At 35.3% G+C, this 12,823-nt stretch overlaps 1 protein-coding gene across 1 annotated transcript in view; it reads right to left on the bottom strand.

Moving 5' to 3' along the window:
• The window catches only part of Ppap2a (phosphatidic acid phosphatase type 2A), a gene marked incomplete in the record, with an annotated part of 78,315 nt that overhangs the window by 38,742 nt on the left and 26,750 nt on the right, over positions 1–12,823 (bottom strand). Inside the window, 1 exon segment of the mRNA XM_013518405.1 lies at positions 11,702–11,856. Within this exon segment, the coding sequence (XP_013373859.1) occupies positions 11,702–11,856 (155 nt within the window).

Here is a 12,823-nt window from a genome sequence, read left to right as displayed (position 1 = left end):
TTCAATTTGGCTCAACAATTAACTGTATGTGGGGTGTGGGGGCATATGACTATAATCCCAGCACTCAGGAGGCTGAGGCAGGAGGACTGCTGCAAATTTGAGCCCAGCCTAGGCTACATAGTGAGTTCAAAGCTAACCTGAACTACATTGTGAGACCCTATTACTAATTAAATAATAATAATAATAATTAACTGAGTTCTGGCTCTGTATAAGGCATTAGTTAGAGGTGGGGGGCAACCTTGTACAAATTATACAATGGTCAAATTCAGGATTTGATTTGAACATAAAGTCAACAGCACTTGTGAATAAATTAACTATAAGCAAGAGCAGTCAGCAATGACCACTAAAGGTTTTTCACTTGAGCAACCAGAACTTTATTTTATGGCATGGGGGATTAAACTCATGGTTTCCCACGTGCTGAGCATGTACACTACCACTAAGCTACATCCCTAGCCCTTTCTTAAATTTGAGACAGGATCTAAATTGCCCAAACTTGTAACCTTCCTGCCTCAGCCTCCTGAGCAGCTGGTATTACAGGTACTGAACCCAGCATAACCACAAAATTAAAAGTACATGAACTGAGCTGGGGAAGAGTGAAGATGTAGTAGAGGGCCAGGGACAGATCCAAAAGTTGAATCTTGGATGCATCCAGCTTGAGGCACCTATTAGTAGACATGTCAAACAGGCAGTGGACACAGTCTGAAGGCTGGGGGAAAAGTGCAGTCTAAAGATATAAATTAGGCATACAGGGAGAATTAGAACAGAGGTATCATAGGAGATTCTTAACAAAGGAGGAAATATAACTATAGGAGAAAGGAGGATCTAAGCACTGATCTCTAGAGCACTCCAAATTTAAAGGTCAGGGAAAAGACAAGGACATACCAAAAAACAAAAACAAAAACAAAAACAGGCAGCCAGAGGCCAGAACGCACGTCTAACCCCAGAACCCGGCTCGTAGGGCTGAGGCAGGAAAAGCATGCTTTTGAGACCAACCTAAACTACTTAATGAGACTCTGTCTCAAAAGTGTGTGTGTGCATGCACACACACATACACACAGCCAGAAATAGAATTAAAACCAGGAAAGTGTACATAATCCCAAGGAATCCATCACAAAATCCTAGAACTAGTGAGTACAGTAAGGTCATAGGATATAAAGTAAACAACAACAAAAAAAATTAATCCTATTTCTACATACTAGCAATAAACAACTGGAACCAAAATTAGCTATAAGCACAATATCATTTATAATTGTTCAAAATACTGAAATATTTAGGCATAAATGTAAGATCTATATGCTACAATATATAAAACATTGACCAAAAAAATGCCTACACAAGGATATACTGTCTTCATGGACTGGAAGACTTAACAAGGTAAAGATCAATGTTCCCCAAATACATTTATAGGTTAAGGCAAGTCTTATCAAAATTCCTGCAGGGCACTTATGTAAACATAAGCATAGTCATACTTTATGTGGAAAGTCAAGGGAACTAGGCAGCCAAAAATAATTTGAAAAAGAATATTATAATTGGAGTCACATTCCCTGAATGTCTGAGAAATGTAATGAGACCTTGTCTCAAAATAAAATAAATAAAAAGGACTAGGGAAGTAGCTCAGTGCAAAGGCCCTCAGTTTAACCTCTAGTACCTGAATGAACGAATGAGCAACAAGCAATATAGAGAAATAAAACCACACATATAGCCAACCAATCTTTATAAAAGCATAAAAGTGATAAAATGCAATTCATCATCCAGAAGGAGGAGGAATAAGCAGAAGAAGAGGAGGAAGAGGAGAAAGAAGTAGAGGGGAGAGGAGAAGGAGAAGGAGAAGAAATAATAATAATCATAATCATAACAGCAAAGCATTTAGAAGGTGAACAGAGCAGTGCCCTTCTCCAAAATCCAACACCAAAGTGGTTGCTTGGAAAAAGGACAGACTATGATCGATGTGGTATTTGAATCTATGAAACAAACCCTCTTTTTACAGCCTCGGAAAGCCATCCTTTTCATAGGTAGACACACATGAACAGATTAAGTGGCTTATATGTCATGGAATATTGGGAGTAGAACTAAGAAACAAAATTCAAATTCTAACCTTCATTCTTAAAGTGTCTAGATCAGGATTCAGAAATTCTTCCAGCAGATAAAGCTGACCTAGACAGGCAACTTCCAGCATATGCCTTGGTGAGTGCTATCACACCAACCCAAGTTTCCAGCTATTCTTCCCTACTCTAACCTTTACCAATGAGACTCACATTCATTATAACTTGTAACTGATAAAAGAAAACCAAAACAAAAGATCTTATGGGACATACCAGAGTCCACCAAGACAACCCTAACCCACACTAAAGATGCTGAGGAACTATCAAAAAGGAATATGAATGAGCGAGGAAGGCAGACTTGGTAGAGTTGGCTACTTATAGTTATAAAAGAGAAGTACCTACCAACCTCAGGAACTTAACCCATATCATATCTACTACAGTGCTTCATACAGAACACTCAATAAGCCTTCTGTTTACATACATATGCAAAAATTCCAAACCAAACAATGAGCATCCCAATTATATTTTCAAGGACAATAGCAACAGCATATAGTTTTTAAAAGGGGCGTGGTTATATCCAGTTGTTCTTTCCATCTCCTTACTTCAATGATTTTCTTATCAGGTCAGGGTTACTTTCCATGCTGGAAAAAGGTAGTTTACTGCTAAAATTAACAAAGGTACACTTCCTCATGTCATAAAGAAATTAATTTGACAGAAACTCACTTGTTCCTCTCAAATTCTGACAACTTCTAAAAGGATGCTGTTAGATATGTCAGATTAACATTCAACTATAATAATGTATCTACTCATAGCACATGCATTTTTAAACACACTAGTATTATGCTGTGCTTCAAAATTCCCATATATTGAGAAAAGTCAGTGAATCACTGATGCCCTGCCACTGACCTCCTGCTGATCATCCACCTAGAAATAGCAAGATCTACTCCTACACTCAACCTTCTAGCCAAGACGACCAGCTAAGCCACTGAAAAGCCATCTGATTAAAAAAATGCTCACTGCCACTACCTACCCCTCTCCAGAGGCAGCAAGTGGGAACCTCTTTTTCTGAACTAGTTGCTCTAATCTTATGCTACAAGCTGAAACTGGTCACAGTACAAAAACCTACAGAAACAGAAAGTTTGCCAAACATGGTGGAGCACACCAGTAGTCCTTCGTACTCCAGGGGCTGAGGCAGGAAGATCACTTGAGCCCAGGAGTTAGAGACTACCCTGGACAGCATAGCAAGACTGGCTCAACCAGTCAATCAGTCCATGTATGTCTCTTTCTACAAGTAATATGAATTCCACTTCTTGTCATATTAGGGACACAGGTTCAGGATATAGCAAAAATAAATAAATAAATAGATAGATAAAGAAAATAACTTCTGCCATTCTCAAGACCCTATCTCATTGTCATTCTAAAAATAAATGCTCAACGATAATTGACAAAAGTGGTAAAGAGATTTTTTTATTATTTCTTATACATGAAGCTCAAAGGAATGTAGTTACAAAATAATACCGAGCAGCATTCTAGAGAACTCCAATACAAGCTATTTGTGCCTATTGGGGAAATACTTAAGGGTTTTATGAATGGCTTCTTTCTCACACTATTTTTGCTCATGTCTTCACAATTACCAAGTAACATATATTCAAAAGTACTACACTGTGTTGCACAATTTTATTTCTTATGGCTTACATTACTACCCTTGCACTCTGATCACAAAAGAGGCAGTTTCCTGTTTTCTTGTTTTGGAGGGTCTTGCTATGTAGTCAAAGCTGGCCTTGAACTTAAGGCAGTTCTCCTGCCTCAACCTCCCAAATTCTGGGATTACAGACATGTGCCACACCAGCCAAAGGGGCAATTTCATAAACTGTTCTAAACTTACACTTTTAATCACAGTCCTGCTCTTCAACAAAGACTAAATTTGAAGTTTTTAAAAAATTGCCAAAAGTACCACAAAACAGAGCTATGTAATTAAATAATTTTAAATCAGCTTTCATTAAAAGGCCCATAATCCCTTATTTTGGGACCCAAACACCTCAAAATCCCATTTCTTTTATAACATCTGGCATTGAAGCCCAACTTGAAATTACTTTGTATCAAACTTAATCTGAATAAAGAAGTGACCATAAACTTTATCCCATTTACCATAACTAGTCATATTTCACTAAAAATATTAAAATCTCTTATTATGGAGTATTGTCCTAAATCTCTTTAAGAGATGTTTTAAGGCATATGAATCATCTAACCTTTAAGAAATTCAAGCCGGGCATGGTTGTGCACGCCTGTAATCCCAGCACGTGGGAGGCTGAGGCAGGAGGATTACTGTGAGTTTGAGCCCAGGCTGGCCTCCATAGTGAGCTGAAGGCCAACTTGAACTGCATAGTGAGACGCTGTCTCACAGAGAAAAAAAAAAAAAAAAAAAAAAAAAAAAAAATTCATCAATTTCTGGCCCTAAGAGTTTTAAATAATGGAGTGCATTACATTTGGATAAAATCTTTCCTATCGAAGAATGTTCCTAAATTCAATCACTTGTTTTTCAGGCACCCAAAAAGTTTTAAATTTATTAAAGTATGGTTGTATAATTTTAAATAATAATGGTCCCTTACATAAAATGCACTAAATATGTCATACATACTTTTTAAATTGTAAAACTAATGAATGCCACAAGATTCTAGTTCTTTATAAAGGTTTCTCCATTATAAAAATTGAAAATTGTGCTGAATTTATAAGTACTATCATGTTTTCTAAATATTTTAATTACATCATTAAGTCTTATAAATAAAAGATATATTCTATTTAATAAACTGTCCAACCTTATACTCCTCTTTGGTAAGAAATAATTGGGTGGGCTGAGAAGTAGTTAAGTGCTTCCCTAGAATATGTGAGGGCCTGGTCCAATCCCCAGCACCTCAAAGAGAGAGAGAGAGAAAAGGAAGGAAGGGAGGGAGAGAGGGAAGAGAGAAAGGAAAGAAGGAAGGAGAAAAGAAAAAGAATGAGAGAAAAAAGAAAAGAATCTTATACAAATTCGCTATGATGAATATGATCATTATATATATCTAAACTGTACCAATAAACTCTTTTTTTCTTTTTTTGTCTTTTTCAGACAGGGTTTCACTATGCACTTCAGGTTGGTCTCAAACTCACAGCGATTCTCCTGCCTCAGTTTCCCAAGTGCTGGGATTACAGGCATGCACCACCATGCCCTGCCTGTACCAATAAATTTAATTTTTAAAAAAACTAAAATTTAAATAAATTTATATCCATAAATTTATATAAACTTTAAATGTTTTGAATTAAAATTACAAAATTAATATGCCAGGCTCACCAATATAGATTGCCACCAATGTTTCAAAGTATTTAAATAATACACAGATTATAATGATGATTAAAAACTTACTCCTAACCTTACCAAAAAAAAAAGAACCAACGTATTAGGTCAAAATACTCATAAAAAATTAAAGAAGTTCTATGAACAGCTCTAAAACTTTACTTTTTATATATTATCAAGTAATCTTATTCCTAGAAATTAGTGATATTAATATTCATTAACTATGAGGATAATTATCTGTAGAGTCATTATTACTGATATGTTTATCAGGCCATAGGAGCAAATCTTTTTAAAAATTGCTTTTTTTGGTGGTGTTGGGGACAGAACCCAGGACCTTGCCCATGCTAAGGAAGTGCTTTACCACTGAGCTACCTCCCCAGCCCTCATGTTACTTTTTAGAACAGTTTTAGCTTTATGGAATAAATGAGCAGAGGGTAAAAGCTTCTAGCATACTTTTCACTATCACCTCGGTTTTCCTTATTATAAACACCTAATATATTTGTTATAATTGATGAGCCAATACCAGTACAATGTTATTAACTAACATCCTCAGTTTATGTAAGAGTTCATTCTTTAATCCTAGCATTCAGGAGGCTGAGGTAGGAGGATCGTTGCAAGTTCACTGAGGCAGGAGGATTGTTGTGGGTTCAAGGCCAGCCTGGGCTACAAAGTGAGCTCAAGGCCAGCCTGAACTGCATAGCGAGACCCCGTCTCAAAAAGACCAAAAGAAAAAAAGAGTTCATCCTTTGTACTGGACAATTCTATGGGCTTTGATAAATACCCAGCATCCTACACCTACCATTACAGTGTCATTCAGAATAGTTTCACCACCCTGAAAATCCTCAGTGCCCTGCCTATTCCTCCTGTCCTCCTTTTAAACTCTGGTAATCACTTTTCTTTCTGCTGTCTATAGTTCTGCCTTTTCCCCAATGTCATAATCTTTTGGGACTCTTCCCCAATACAGAGCCTTTTCAGACTTCACCTAGCTATACGCATTTAGAGTCCTTCCATGTCTTCATCACGTGACAGCTTATTTTTATTGCTGAATGTGAATAATCTACTGGATGGATACACCATAGTTCACTCATCCATTCAACTGCTGAAGGACTATTTTTTGCTTTCACAAATTAGCAATTATGAATAAAGATGCCACAGACATACAGTACATTTGGAGTTTTTTATGTGGACCTAAGTTTTCCAACTCACTTGAGCTCACACCTAGGCATACAATTCTGGATCATACAGTCAAGACTATGTTAATCTTTGTAAGGAAACTGCCAAACTGCCTTCAAAAGTGGCAATGCCATTTCACATTTCCACCGGCAAGAATGTGATTCTCCTCACCAGCATTTGGTGTCGTTAGTGTTTGGGATTTTCACTATTCTAATAGGTGAGTAGTAGTATCTCTGTTGTTTTACTCTGCAAGTCTTAAGGCCATATGACTTGAGCATTTTTCATATTCTTATTTGCCATTTATATATCCTATTTGAAGAAATATCTGGTTATATCTTCTGCCCACATTTTAACTGTGTTGTTTTCTTACTGTTGCATTTTAAAAGTTCTTCATATATTTTAGGTAACAGTACTTTATCAGATAGGTGTTTTATAAACACTTTCTCCCAGTCTGGCTTGTTTTCATTCTCTTAGCAGTATCTTCTATAAAGCAGAATTTTTAACTCTAATGAAGTCCAACTTATCAGTTATCTCCTTAACGGTTCATATTTTGAGTGCTGTACCTTAAAAACTCAGGGCCACATCCAAGGTGCAGGTTTTTAATTACAAAAAAAAGTTCAATGTCACAAATTCACCAATTTCTTAGGACCTAAAAAATGGTAAAGTTCTGTACATAACATCCTCACCTAGAGTTTTCAAAATAGTATAAGAAAGGAAAGTTGCAAAGTATTAACACATATGCCTTTATTTCACTTTTATCCAGCATATAACAAAGATGATATTCTCAAAGTCATACTGATATTCTCCATCTTCAAACTCTGGTATACAACATAAAAAATACTAACATCACTGTGTTAATACTTTTGTATATTTACAGATAAAACATTTGAAAAAAATTTGGTCTGTTGTATACAAAAGTTAGGAATCAATGCAAAAAAGACAAATTAAATATTTTCATGTATTTAAAAAGAACCAAGCATTTAAATCTGATTGTCAAAAAGTATATTTATGTTTGGCCATTTTGCCAACTGAATAGTCAACAAAAAAAAATCATGACATTTTTGCTTAAAAACATGAGGAGGGGTGGAATATAACTCGATTACAAGTTTAGATGGTAAGAAGATTTAATCCTAGTGGTAGTTAAATGAACATTTTCATTTCAGTTGTCTTATTACACATAATTAATGATGGTTACTTACTAGATAGAGGTTTTAGGGCTTCTTAAAAAAACAGATTTCCCATCTAAAAGCAACATATAACCAATTCAAATCCGCAAATTTGTCAAAATACATGCAGTACATAAGTGAAAAGATGTCCACTAACTTAGTGCAGATGACCTCAGCACATCAGGTAACTGCACTTAGCACTCAGCCTTAGTAGAGAGGTTCCGTGATGTGTTCTGAAACTACAAACTGATTTAACACAAAAGGCTTTACTGGGGAATTTAGAGAAAAACCCACAAGTAAGCTTGGCTAATGTGAAACTAATAGAGCTTCACTTTTCATTAGTAAGGGTGTATACTCAATAATTTGAGTTTCTTCCAGTGAGTTCATTCAAAATAAAGTAAAATTTATCAAAATACTTTCAAGTGTTCTGTAAAATACTTAATATTTAAATACACCAAATCTAAGCATCCTGTACTTTTTATGTCAAAAAAGTATTTAATTCTACATATTATCTATTCCCAAGGGACCATGTAAAGCAGTTTTAAACAAAGAAAATGTCTGTGATTAGAGCAAATCACTGACAGTTGTATCTGTTATTACTTCATCTTTTGACAATTTATATAAATAATGGAGCTAGAACAATTACTCATAGGACCTTACAAAAGAATTATTTTCCACAGCGGTGTGGATATAAAATGCTGCTCCATATGAGAATAAGTAGACAAGAAAATAAAATGTTTTTAATACAAGAAGCCAACCTTCATAAAAATGTATTTCTTCAATTTTACTAGGCTTTTCCCCCATATTTTAAATATCTCCAGTAAGAAAAAAATCCAATACAATTGTGTTCCATTTATTTTTTCCTCAAAACTTTATAATCTGTTATTAAGAGATGACTTGGAAATATGGTAGAGTTCAGCATTAAACTGAAATATAGCAGTCTTCATGATAGCAGTTATTATCAAAAATACACAGGGCTGGGAATATAGCTCAGCACAAGCATAGGGTCCTGAGTTCAATTCCTGGTATCAAAAAAATGCACAGTGATTTTAATTCCTAGTTTTCCATTAAAATTTTCTACCTCTAGTTTATTAAACAACTCTTATAGGCTAATAAGCACTGTGCTTGACCCTGAGGCTATGATGGTGAAACAGCACAGACCCACGCGGTCACTACTCACAATCAAACCTGCTGTCTTGTTGCCCCCTGGGTAACAGCAGCACAGCACCTACATCACCATGCAAATAAGGGAAACGAGGACCCACATGTGAGTAATCAGCTGTGAGGAGCCCAGCCTCCTGGACCAGTACAGCAAATGGGTAGCAAGAAAGACTCACCATATCATAAAATTCAACCAACATCAATGTACTCCTCCTCCCACCATACAGAGTAAAATTCCAAAGCTGCTTTCGGCCATAAATAACATTTTACTTGTATATTACTTTATACCTTATAATAATATATTAACCTATTCATTCCTTGTTCCTCATGACTAGAAATATCTTATTATCAAATGTAAGTTCTTTGAATTAGTAAAAATTAGACCATAGTTATCTGCTTTGGGAATAGTCGCCCTAATAAAATATTATTTTTTCAAGCTACGTATCAAAAACAAAGAAATTCAGAAAATCTATATACCCATAGTAATCTCCCTTAATTATCAAATATTATTAGTCCCACAATGTGACAGACACACTTGCATTTCTACCCACCTCAAGCATTAGCAGAACATAAAAGCGACTTTTAAAAAGCTAACTTGTGATTACACTACCAAAATGAAAAGCATTTCTTACAACTTATATTTTATCATTTAAAAATATGAATATTATCTATTTAACATATTACATTAATAATATTGGCAGCAAAAACTGAGGAACAATCAATGCTAGAAAAATACAATGCTTCCCTTAAAAGGGGGAACTTAAAAGGATAACTTAAAGTACACTATTCTAAATTTTTATTTAAGAGGTTATTTCCTTTTCTGTGTTTTTTAGAATAATTATGTAGAATGACTTCTCTTGAGCGACTTGCTTGGGAGACAGACAAAACTAAACCCTTATGTAACAGTTAAACACCGAGAACTATGTGAAAAATGGGTGTACAGTCAATACAAACTTCAGGTATATCCAATGAAAATGAGATAATCTCTAGTGTTTTTTAAAAATTCATAGTAAGCTTCCTGGTTTGAAAAGTAATGTATTTTCAGAGGGAAAAAATCAGAATATATAGAGAGATAAAATGAAACTCTCAGGACTGGAGATGTAGCTTAGTGGTAGAGCACTTGCCTAGTATGTATAAGGCTCTAGGTTCAATCCTCAGCACTGCAAGAAAAAAAAAAACTCATCTGTTAGTAACCCTCCTATTCATACATTCCACAATATTTTCATTTCTTTAAATATCATCAAAAATCATATGCAATAAGCTGGGCACATGATGCACACCTGTAATCTCAGCACTCAGGGAACCTGAGGCAAGGACTGTAAATTTAAACCCAAATTGGGCAACTTAGTAACTTAGCAAGACCTTGTCTCAAAATGAAAAATAAAGGTGTGGTGTTGCAAGGCTGTAATCCCAGCACTCAGGAGGCTGAGAAAAGAAGACTGCCTCAAGTTTGAAGCCAGCCTGAGCTACATAACGCATTCAAGACCAGCCTGAACTATATAGTGAGACACTGTTTCTGAATGAATGAATGAATGAATGAATGAATGAATGAATGAACGAACAAATGAAAGAATGAATGAACAAACAAACTCAATAAAGGCTGGGGATGTAGTTCCATGTGAAGGCTCTGGGTTCAATCCCCAGTACTACCAATATATATGAAAATATATATATATGTGTGTGTGTGAATTAAATGGATGAATACTTCATTCTTAAGGTAAATCATAGCAGACCCTGCAGCTGGATTAATTTCTTTCTTATTTTCTGCTAAAAGAATAATGCTGCATGAATATTCTTATAACTAATTCTCTGCATGACACTATTATTATTTCCCTAGGATAAACTGCTTCCCAGTATAATTTCTAGGTCAAACAATATATTCTTTTGAATAACAATTCATACCTCTGCCAGGTTTGTGTATAGGAGTACTTGTTTTTCATGCATGACAAGCTGGGAAAAGTTCTTATTTTTGCTAAGATGGCAGGCCAACTGTCTTTTCAGTGTTGCTTTAATAACTTCTTTATTTCTTAAGAACATTAAGTCTTTTTTTATATATATGAGAAGTTCTTCCCTCCCACTGACAACTTTCTGTTTACACCCTCAACCCACTTTTCCTTGGGCCATTCATGTATTTTTCACTAACTTATAGAATACATAAAGAAATTAAGCTTTTTTCACATGCACTCACATACATTCCTGGTTTGATGATGCAGTTTAGGTCACCATAAACAATAAAATGTCTCTTTAGGAGTTGCATACATTGGTCACAAAAAAAAAATCACTGGCTATATTAATTTAGGCTAAACATTTTTACTAAAAGATGATACCTTGGAGTGATCATGACATAAGAAAAGCAACTATCCAGAGTCAGTACTCTTCAGTTTAAAACAACCTGTCAGAAATAAATAATTTTGTATTCCCAACTATACTTTTTTTTTGTCTTTTGGACACAGGGTCTCGCTATGCAGTTCAGGCTGACCTTGAGCTTACTTTGTAGCCCAAGCTGGTCTCAAACTCACAACAATCCTCCTGCCTCAGCCATTTTCCACTTGTACAGGGAGAGGAGCTTGTCCAAATGATTAGATGAACCCTTCCATTCTAAAATAATCAGTCTATAATTCTTCAGGATGACACTGAATTGTTTTGGGTAATGACTACCTTCAACTGGAAAAATATCCATGGATTAAAACAGTATTATTTCTCAAATAACCATTCACCATAGTAACACTGGTGAAGACAGGACTTGGATTTACCCCCACCCAACTCCCTCACTTCATCCAACCTTCAGCACAACAAAACCATCACTACCTACTTATTAATTTACTTACAGAGGAAATGGGTAAGCCCAGCCCCACTATGGTGAGGATAGTGGATGTGACGGTACTGTCATGGTACGGATACTGGATGCTGTTGTCTTTACAGAAAAAGCCTCTCTGAAATGGATATATTTGGCCCAAATTTAGAACAGCCATAGGCATGGAAGCTGTTGGGGGAAGGGAAAAAAAGACACATATGATTAAATTCAGTTCACTTCAGGAAGTAAAGTCTACTGAATGGGATGCAAAGCTTAAAAATATTTTCTCCTTTCTGGAGAAGTCTAAATACTCTATAATACTCAAAAGTAAAAACTGAGGAAACCATGCAGCATTTGCTTATCCAAGAATAAATTATCTTACTTGCACTGACCTCTGATTTTAAGGACAATCAATAAAAGAAACTCTCAGAAAAGACAGCAAAATTGACCCATGGAAAATTAACTCTGGAAAAACAAGATTTTCTATTTTATATTCTGCAACTAATTCTTATTTAACTGACCTGCTTAATATCTTAAATACATTTAAGAAAAAAGGCAAAGGTCTATAAACAAATTTAATAATAGAACAACATCAAATGTAGTTAATTACCAGAATTTGCTTCACATTAGAATTTAAACTAATAGCTAAAAGAAAATTAGAAACCCTAAGTATAATGATAATAACAACAGAAAGGAACTCATCCTTTGCTTTTCAAAGACAAAAAGTGAGTTTTATTAGCCCTGGCAACCCTCCAAAAACCACTTTAAGAAGTTATAAGGGAATAATTTCAGTTGAAAACTTCCACCTAAATAAGAAGACCCTGAAAGACCAAAGTTTAATAACTTAATATAGCAGCTTCTTTGTGGTTGTGTTTTGTTTTGTTTCGTTTGTTTTGTTCTGATTTGTATTGGAAACAGGTTTTACTATGTTGCCCAGACTAGTTACAAACTCATAATCCTCCTGCCTCAGAGGTTCCCAAGTAACTGGGACTACAGTGGTGCACAATGTACCTGGCTAGCGGCTTCTTGGTATGTTCAAATTTAACTTGCTCTAGGCTTTGCTTAGAACAAAAATTCAAACATCTAAGCATCTACTCACTGAATACTCAATACTAAGCTAAACTATATATTGGGAAGCACACTAGTATGAAACAGA

Source organism: Chinchilla lanigera, unplaced genomic scaffold (genome assembly GCF_000276665.1).
Source record: "Chinchilla lanigera isolate Chin_1 unplaced genomic scaffold, ChiLan1.0 scaffold00045, whole genome shotgun sequence".
In the NCBI taxonomy this organism is placed as follows: domain Eukaryota; kingdom Metazoa; phylum Chordata; class Mammalia; order Rodentia; family Chinchillidae; genus Chinchilla; species Chinchilla lanigera.
The sequence above is the reverse complement of the archived record's forward strand: the minus strand, read 5'-3'. Positions and strand labels throughout refer to the sequence as shown.